At 47.1% G+C, this 9697-nt stretch overlaps 1 protein-coding gene across 1 annotated transcript in view; it reads right to left on the bottom strand.

Annotated features, from left to right (window-relative positions):
- LOC147737233 (uncharacterized) overlaps positions 1–4526 on the bottom strand; it is a 103717-nt gene extending 99191 nt beyond the window's left edge. Inside the window, exons 1-2 of the mRNA XM_086923282.1 lie at positions 4479–4526; positions 133–1062 (exon numbers count right to left, since the gene is read on the bottom strand). Of these exons, the coding sequence (XP_086779408.1) occupies positions 133–1062; positions 4479–4526 (978 nt within the window). The remainder of the gene's footprint in view (positions 1–132; positions 1063–4478) is intronic.
- Positions 4527–9697: the final 5171 nt, after the last annotated feature.

Raw genomic sequence — 9697 nt, forward strand, 5'->3', positions numbered from 1 at the left:
TTATGGCCCTTGTAACCATCTCTACCTCTGAATCTTTTCTGACATTTAGAGCACTGATAATTTTTTTTCTCCAGTGTGGATTTTCACATGTTCAGTGAGATGAGATTTTTGTCTGAAACATTTTTGGCATTCGGAGCACTGATAAGGTTTTTCCCCAGTGTGGGTTCTTATATGCTGAGTGAGACGGCTTTTTACACTGAAACATATCTGGCATTTGGAGCACTGATAAGGTTTTTCCCCAGTGTGGGTTCTTATATGCTGAGTGAGACGGCTTTTTACACTGAAATATATCTGGCATTCGGAGCACTGATAAGGTTTTTCCCCAGTGTGGATTCTTATATGCTTAGTGAGACTATTTTTGTACATGAAACATTTCTGGCATTCAGAGCACTGGTAAGGTTTTTCCCTAGTGTGGATTCTTATATGCTCAGTGAGATCGTTTTTTTGACTGAAACATATCTGGCATTCAGAGCACTGATACGGTTTTTCCCCAGTGTGAATTCTTATATACTCAGTGAGATTGCTTTTACGACTGAAACATATCTGGCATTCAGAGCACTGATAAGGTTTTTCCCCAGTGTGGATTCTTATATGCTCAGTGAGATTGCTTTTTTGACTGAAACATTTGTGGCATTCAGAGCACTGATAAGGTTTTTCCCCAGTGTGGGTTCTTATATGCTGAGTGAGACTGCTTTTTTCACTGAAACATTTGTCGCATTCAGTGCACCGATAACGTTTTACCCAAGTGTGGGTCCTTGTATGTTTAGTGAGTCTCATTTTGTCACTGAAACATCTCTGGCATTCAGAGCACTGATAAGGTTTTTCCCCAGTGTGGGATCTCACATGTGCAGTTAGAAGTGATTTAAGTTTGAAATCTTTTGGGCATTCGGAGCACTGATAAGGTTTTTCCCCAGTGTGGGTTCTTATATGCAGCATGAGATGTCTTTTTTCATTGAAACATTTCTGGCATTCAGAGCACTGATAAAGTTTTTCCACAGAGTGGGTTAACTCATGTCGATATAGACTCGGTTTGATACTAAACCTTTTCTGACATTCATAGCACTGAAAAAGTTTTTCCCCAGTGTGGATTCTCATATGCTCAGTGAGATAAGATTTACGCCTGAAACTTTTGTGGCATACTTTGCACGGAGAGTGTTTTCCCCCAGTGTGGATTCTCATATGCTCAGTGAGATAAGATTTACGCCTTAAATTTTTTTGGCATATTTTGCACTGAGAGTGGTTTTCCCCTGTGTGCATTCTGTCAAATTCTGTGAGATAAGATTTATGGCTGTTTCTTTTTGGGCACAGGTAACTTTTTTCCCTAACTTCGGTTATTTTGCCTCGATTTTAGAGTCGGGCTTGTTTAGATAATGTTCAGCACTTATCTCTAAAAGAAATTGTGTGTAATCTTCTCAACACTTGAATGGAACAAAAAATGTCGGGAAGCAGTCCTGTAACACCTGTTGAAATTTTTCTAACAGATAAGAGTCTTTAGGTAATAGCCTCTCCGGCATCAACTTAATTTGTGACTAAAGTTTTTCTCAAATCTATTTGTATAGGTTCTTAGCAATGCAGTATTAAGGTGTTAGTCTGATATTTAATGATTAAACTGATAAGCACCTTTTTGCACTGGTGTAATGGCAGTAACTGAGGGCGTTAGAACGTGCAGAGTACTATTGTGGATCATTAGTCGCAGAACATCAGTTCCTTCTACCCTTTCTATGTTTGGGGTAAGGTTAAGGTTTGTAGTTCTGAGGATGAGGATTTATTTACATTAGCTAGCGCAACGGTGCTCATTTAATCCATTTTTATATTTAACAGTTTTACATATCACTCCTGCACAACAGATAATGTTGAGGCGATTTACATAGAATTACAGAACAGTACACAATAAAAAGGAAACAATCTGAGATGGTCATGAACACAATAAAGTGGTGAATTTTTAAGGTTTTCACAAGAGTGAGCAGAGTGGGTCGAGGTGTTATATCCCGAGGCAGATAGTCTCAAACTTGCATAACTGGTTAAAAACGGTTGTTGAACAAAGGTGATTTTCCAATCTTTTGGTTGTTAACGTGTCAGCTTCGGAGTCTCCTTTCAGCGCCTTTTCTTTGATGGGATCCAGAAGAAGCCTTTAGTTGTAACTTTCTTTTATGTAGTGTGTGCTTTCTCTCTAGAATTACATGATGCTTCAGATGAACGTTATTCTGTCATGCTGAGGCAATTTGTCTTTCTGATAATATTTCAGATGAGGATGCTGAAGCGGTCTTTCTACATTATTTCTGATGCTGTGTGCACAGATATGGCTCTGCTCTGGGTTAATGAAATGCAAAATTAGAGACTTCACTTACAGGTATAGTACTTTCCTCGCCACACTTAGATTTTTGGAAATTGTTTAAACGTAGAATGCTGGATGTCCTTCAGTTTTTCAAAATAATCCTTCTTATGGCACTGACATTCAGTTGCTTAGTGCTAAATCTTGCTTTCTTCGTCCGTAATTTCAATCACTTATATTATTAAAATTAAATAGTTAATACATGTACATTTCCAAAAATATAATTTACAAGCCAAATCAATGCAGAATTTTGAATATGCTGAGCTGTTTTTCAGACAGAGCAGAGTGTAGAATGGTAGCCTGAGAGTACTTGGATGTAGGAATGAGGTTTTGTAGAATATTCAACATTTTATTAAGCTCACAAAGGATACATGTACCCTATGGAGTTGCAACATAGAATCCCAAAGGCAGATATGAAAGTCATATGGACTGGCACCAAACAGATATTTAAAAAATATATACTATTAATTAATTTGTAATGCAGATTTCTGGGAAGGGAATGACTCATCCACAGACAACAGGCGTTTTCCCCTGCCCTGAGTTACCACCTACTTTGGCCTCTGCCTCAAGCAAATCTATTGTGTGCTGTGAGGACTATGCCTAGACCTATCCCTCAACTATGGTCCAGAGTGTGAATCAAGGGCAATGAAATTAAGGCGTACTTTCATGTGTTCATTTTATTCCACCTGATCATTAGTTGTTAGGTTTTTCTGCACCTGGATTTACTGGGCGCAGAAAACTAGGACACAATCTTTTTCCAGACAGAAAACTTAGACTGAAAAGACGCATAAGACTCTGGGTGCAGGAGAAGCAGCTAAGACTTATGCTGTTTTTTTTCACTAACTGGGGGAAACACACAATTCTTCCCTCTGTTGGTGTTCACAGTTGTTGTCGGCCTGTGATTCGGTGTTGAGTGCAGAGCGTATCGATTAGAGCCGAGGGGCCGAGCAAAGGAGGAGTTGACGAGCAAGCGGAGCGGAGCCTGGGACGACTGCCAGTGTTTGTTTTGTGACCGGTTCCCGCTTCACCCGCGTCCTGGTATACGGGCCCTTTAGGTTCTACAGATCTGCGATGGAGGCAGGAATGGCCGCTGCCAGCACCGCGGTGCTAAGGCGCTGCTGGTGCTGCTCATGCGGTGGCTGCTGCAGGGCACAGAGGGCACAGAGGAGCCTTGGCCTGACACCTGATTTATGTCAAAAATGTGTTTATTAATTTTTTTTTCCACAGGCAAAAATTACATCATCACTTGGTCCCACGCAGGGGATCAGAAAGCCTCAACAGAATTATAACAGGTGGACAAAGTGCATTGATCAATATAAATCAGCTCCTCCTCTTATTAGATAAGCCAAATGAAAGATACAGCTTCTAAATGCCCCGGAGCTTAGAGAGAAAGATAAAAAAGAAAAAAAAGATCATGCAACTTTGCTAAGCCAGCAGATAGGTCTAAAGAAAACTCAACGGCCTTCTGTAACGGTAATTTCTCCAGGTTGCTCCACCGAGGTGTTGTATGCGGAATAGCCAAAAAGTGTGAACAAACTCATCCTAACATGGGATAAGTAATTATGAATCTAACAAGAAACAAAGAAAAAAAACTAATAAAAAAACCACTTCCGGGCGTGGCTACCGGCCGAGAAAGATGGCCGCGTTCCAGCAGAGCTCCGTGACTGCAGGGCACCTTCCTCGACAATCCGCACAATAATCCTGACTTCAGCAGGCGCTGCTACGGCTGTATAAAAACGGGAGATCTTCTGGTTCCCGGTGAAGCAATCCGCTACTCCAGACTCCTAAAACTCAAGCGGCTACGAGACAGTGCAACCGAGGCCTAACAGCACTACGGAAGCCGGGGACTAAAGTTTCACGGCGGCCCGGCATACAGATGACCCGACAAGAACTGCTCCTGAACACAGAATAAAGACGGCGAAAACCAAAACGGACGCGGCTGCGCGCACAGGACATCCTCGGACTACAAGGTACTGGCGACTGCTAGAGGAGGCAGCGAGGGGGCTCTGAGTGAAAACCCGATGTTACCGGGCAGGGACTGGGGACGCCGCAGTACGGCAGCACAAAATGGCGGCACAAAATGGCGGCTTAATCCTGGAACCACCGGCCTCTCTGTTACCGCCGCTGAGCATACCAGCCTGCTCACCTGCCCCACACGAAGCACTAGCTGCAAATCAGTGACACCAGCAGGCATTTTAAGGGGCATACCCTAGATAGCACTGTGAGAAGACAACCGGCGCAGTCTCACGAGCTCAGCGGGGGCTATAGGGAGCAGTTCCAAGGCTGAAAGACAGGAGCTGGAGGTACCACAGGCCGCTGGTCCTACACAGCGGACCAGCCCAGCGCAGCGCAGGCCCACACGCATTCCCGGAGTCACCAAGGAACACACTGTACAACACATCGAGGAACAGTTGACAAACAGGGCTCTTCTCCTGTCCTCACGAATTTTTGGGTGCGTGTCCACTGCGATCAAGTACCATGACGGGCAAGGGGCCCAAGGTGCAACAGCCTCCGCGCTTGGAAAAATATGCCTATGTAAAAGAACCCCAGAATGGTCACTCGAAAGCAAAGCGCCACGCACATCATCCCAGACGACCAACCCGCCTGGTGACGCCGAACAGGTCACCCTGAAAGACGTCATGGCGGCATTGCAGACAATGCAAACTTCAATGGGCACTATCTCCACTGATATCTCCCTGCTAAGGGCGGACTTCTCCAAGTTGTCAGACCGTTTGATTGAGGCGGAAAAAGCTACATCGGGGCTAACTGACGACACGGCGGCCTTGAAACACAAAGTACAGAAACTGGAAGATGACAATCTGCTATTAAAGGCGAAACTTGACGAACAGGAAGGCCGTTCACGGCGCAACAACGTACGCCTGGTGGGTGTACCGGAAACAACAGGGGGCCTGCGTTGGACCTATTTGTAGAAGACTTGATCCAAACCACGCTGCAACCGAAGGGCCTGTCAAATAATTTCTCAGTGGAACGTACCCACCGGGTGCCAGGGGGGAAACCGAAACCAGGGGCACCACCGCGTCCAATCTTAGCGAGGATCTTCAACTTTCGCGACCGCGATGCCATCCTGCAGACAGCTCGAATGGCTCCAACAGTCAAAATTGACAACGCAGAGGTCACCTTCTATCCAGACTACACGGCAGCGGTGGCACAACAACGACAAAATTTCACGGAAGTGAAAAGGGAACTCCGTTCTAGGGAACTCAAATACTCAATGCTCTTCCCAGCGAAGCTGCGTGTTGACGCGGAGGGAAAAACTTGGTTTTTTGAATCGCCCAAAGATGCGCAAGAATGGTTGGAGGGCTGGCGGCAGACAGAGAAACCCAGGAACCGGGACGCAAGACATAATAACCGATAATGGAAAAGACAGAAGCCCACAACAAACTGCATCACAGAAGCGACGCTATGACTTGGCTTTTTAAGGATTAAGGAACTCACAGGCTGCCACGCTTCACAACAACGCAGTAGGAGACTATGATATGGACACGGCCCGAGATTGGGCGGTGAGCACAAGGTGGTGGGTACTGTTACATTGACCTTCCTTACAATGGGTCGATTAAGGACGCGATACACAGGCAAGTTATGAAGACTCCTACAGGTAGGACCTACCGTGATGTTGGTATCGCTGCATGGACATTGATGGGTGGGAAGGAGGCTATAGCAGTCACGGTAGTCTCACCCTCAAGAACACTACATTTTGTTCTGGGAAGTAAGCACTCTGCTCAGTTGGGGGTGGTGGATGGTTCTGTATCTGCTTGGCAGGGAGGCAGGGTGGGGGGGGGGATTTTGATTGCGATAGTCTAGTCTAAGTCTAGGATCTGGTAGTACTGAGACCCCCTCCGATTGAGACATGGTTCGCATCAATTGTGTCCAGTAGGGTGCAATTTTCGGGCAGTCCCATATAGTGTGATAGAAGGTCCTTTCCTCACCACAACCCCGCAGGCAGTAAGGATGTGTTATTCGTCTCATCTTATGCAGTGTATGTAAATGTATGTAAATGTATAGGCATTTATATAGCGCACTACTTACCCGTAGGGTCCCAAGGCGCTTCGACCGCTGCGAAACCCTTCCTGGCTTCCCTGAGAGATGGTCCCTTAATGGGTATCTCCAGGGTGAGACCAGGCATCCCCGGCGGTCTGGTAGGGCCGTTAGTGAAGATGAGGCAAGCTAATGCCCAGAGTTGCCGAGTGTGATCGCTGATCAGAGTGGGCACCGAGGCGAGAGAATTAACGAGTCCGCTGACCCTGGTCCAGAAACCTGCCGCGCCGGGAATCGAGCCCTGGTCCCGGGCCGTCCTCTGCTCTCGGGTCTGCCGCCTCTAACCAGTGAGATATGATCTATGTAATATGCGTAGTTGTACCAAGCGGAGAAGTGAGGGGATGCCTAATTCTTTCGGGGACGCAATCGCCTCTTGCCACTCCGAATCCTCAATGTTCCCACAATCATGCGTCCACTTCTCCCGCAGGGGCCCCGTTGTGAGATGTAGCTTTTGATGTGGAACCACTGATAGTGTTAAGGTTGAGAGTACCAAGGTTGACGAGAACATGTGGAGGCAAATAAGATCAGTGAGGGACATTTGTCTGAGCTTCCGAACTAGTAATGGAATTAGCAGGAGAGGCAGAAAAGCGTAATCAAATATCCCTGACCAAATCGTCCATAGGCATTGCCTTTGGATGCTGGGTGTGGGAATCTGGATGCAGAGTTTGGGCATTTTGCTTTGTGCAATGTGGCAAACAGATCTATCTGTGGAAAACCTCATTTTTGCACGTAGGGAAGAAGAAGTGGGGATGAAGTTCCCACTCGTGGACTTGCTGCCTGTGTCTGCTGAGCAGGTCTGCATCTGATGGTCTTCTCCTGGGAGGTGTTCTGCTAGGAGATTGATTTTCTGGTGAATCGCCCAATACCAAATGCTTTGTGCAAGGCACGACAGCTGGAGAGAGTGAGTCCCTCCCTGTTTCTGTAGGTAGTACATTGCTGTCATGCTGTCAGTGCACACTAAGACAGTCTTGCCTACGCGTTGGGTTAAAAAAGCTGAGTGCCAGGAACACTGCTAGAAGTTCCAGGTAGTTGATGTGGAGACGTTTGTGTTTGTCCGACCGCAGCCAGTGGACTCTGTAATGTTGAAGATGGGCACCCCAACCGGTTATTGATGTGTCTGTGGAATCGGGTCTATGAAAGGCTGTCCTTTTGCTAAGTTTTGAGGGTTCCACCACTGCAGCGAGCGATGGTTGCGGCGGTCTACCAACACTAGATCAGTTAATAGACCCTGGGCCAGATGTACGACCCTTTCATTTTGAGCCTCGCAATTTGCGACTTATTGTGAGGCGCTAAATGAAATGCACAGTTGTTGTTATTACACTAATTAGCGGTTCCCAATGGGCTTGTAAATTGCGAGGCTCATTAATATTAATGAGCCTCTCGCAATTCCCCAGCTCAGCAGGCCACGGATGGTGGGCTCAACAGACCACCACTTCTGGGACTGCGTTTTAATGAAGCAGCTTTTTTTTTTTAAATGCATCCCGTTTTTCTTAAAGGAAAACGGGATGCATTTAATTTTTAGAAAGTGAAACGTTTTCGTTTCATACTTTAAGGGCAGGCAGTGGTCCCTGGTACCACTGCCTGCTCTTAAAAAATATTTTTAGACACAGTCACAAAGTAAGGGGACCCATTCGAAATTGCAACTGCATTAGTCAAGTCAAGTCAAGTCATAACATTTATATAGCGCACTACATACCCAGAGGGTTTCAAGGCGCTTAGGAAGGGGAGGTGGATTATTTGTCAAATATCCACGTTTTAAGCTGCTTTCTGAACGCTAGGTGATTCTGGGTGAGGCGAAGGTAAGCGGGGAGTGAGTTCCATGTTTTGGCAGCCAGGTATGAGAAGGATCTGCCTCCCATGGTGGTCTTGTTGATGCGAGGTACAGTGGCGAAGGCTTGGCTGGAAGAGCGAAGTTGGCGGGAGGGGGTGTAGAAGGACAGTCGAGAGTTGAGACAATCTGGTCCGATGTCGTAGAGTGATTTGTGTGCGTGGGTAAGCAGTCGGAAAGTAATCCTCTTATTGACGGGTAGCCAGTGGAGGTCTTTAAGGTGACCAGAGATGTGTTCGTTGCGTGGGATGTCTAATATGAGCCTGGCTGAGGCGTTTTGGATTCGTTGTAGGTTCTTCTGGAGTTTAGCGGTGGTACCTGCGTAGAGGGTGTTTCCGTAGTCCAGTCGGCTCGTGACTAGAGCGTGGGTGACTGTTTTCCTTGTTTCGGAGGGGATCCAGCTAAATGTTTTTCTGAGCATGCGAAGAATGTTAAAGCAGGAAGAGGATACGGCGCTGACTTGTCTGTTCATTGAGAGTGATGAATCCAGGATGACGCCAAGGTTCCGAGCGTGGTCTGTCGGGATGGGTGCATTTCCGAGGGCTTCCGGCCACCAGGAGTCGTCCCATGCAGAGGAGGATTTACCTAAGATGAGGACTTCTGTTTTGTCTGAGTTCAGTTTCAGACGGCTTTGTTTCATCCATTCGGAGACTTCTTTCATTCCTTCGTGTAGGTTAGTTTTGGCGGTGCTGGGGTCCTTGGTGAGAGATAGGATCAGTTGAGTGTCATCCGCGTAAGAGATGATGTTGAGGTTGTGTTGGCGGGCGATGGCTGCGAGGGGGCTCATGTATACGTTGAAGAGGGTGGGACTGAGTGAGGATCCTTGTGGTACGCCGCAGATGATTTCAGAGGCCTCGGACTTGAATGGTGGGAGGCGGACTCTCTGGGTTCTTCCGGTGAGGAACGAGGTGATCCAGCTAAATGTTTTTCTGAGCATGCGAAGAATGTTAAAGCAGGAAGAGGATACGGCGCTGACAGTGCCTTTCCTTGGATTCCGATGTTTCTGAGGCGTTGTAGAAGGGTGCTGTGGCAGACTGTGTCGAAGGCTGCAGAGAGGTCGAGGAGGATGAGGGCGACTGTGTCTCCATTGTCCAGTAGAGTTCGAATGTCGTCTGTTGCTGCGATGAGGGCGGTCTCAGTGCTGTGTTTGGCTCGGAAGCCAGATTGTGAGGGGTCGAGTCATTTGTTGGCTTCGAGGAAGGCGGCGAGCTGGTTGTTGACAGCTTTCTCGATGACTTTGGCCGGGAATGGAAGAAGTGAGATGGGGCGGTAGTTTTTGAGTTCGGTGGGGGTCTGCTGTTGGTTTTTTCAGAAGGGCGGTGAGTTCAGCGTGTTTCCAGTCTTCTGGGAAGGTAGCGGAGTTGAAGGAGCAGTTGATGACGTCTCGGAGGTGCGGAGCTATGACGGAGTCTGCTTTGTTGAAGATGTGGTGAGGGCATGGGTCTGTGGGGGATCCAGAGTGGATGGAATTCATCAGGCGG

This window comes from Lissotriton vulgaris, chromosome 1_1 (genome assembly GCF_964263255.1).
Source record: "Lissotriton vulgaris chromosome 1_1, aLisVul1.2, whole genome shotgun sequence".
Lineage (NCBI taxonomy): Eukaryota > Metazoa > Chordata > Amphibia > Caudata > Salamandridae > Lissotriton > Lissotriton vulgaris.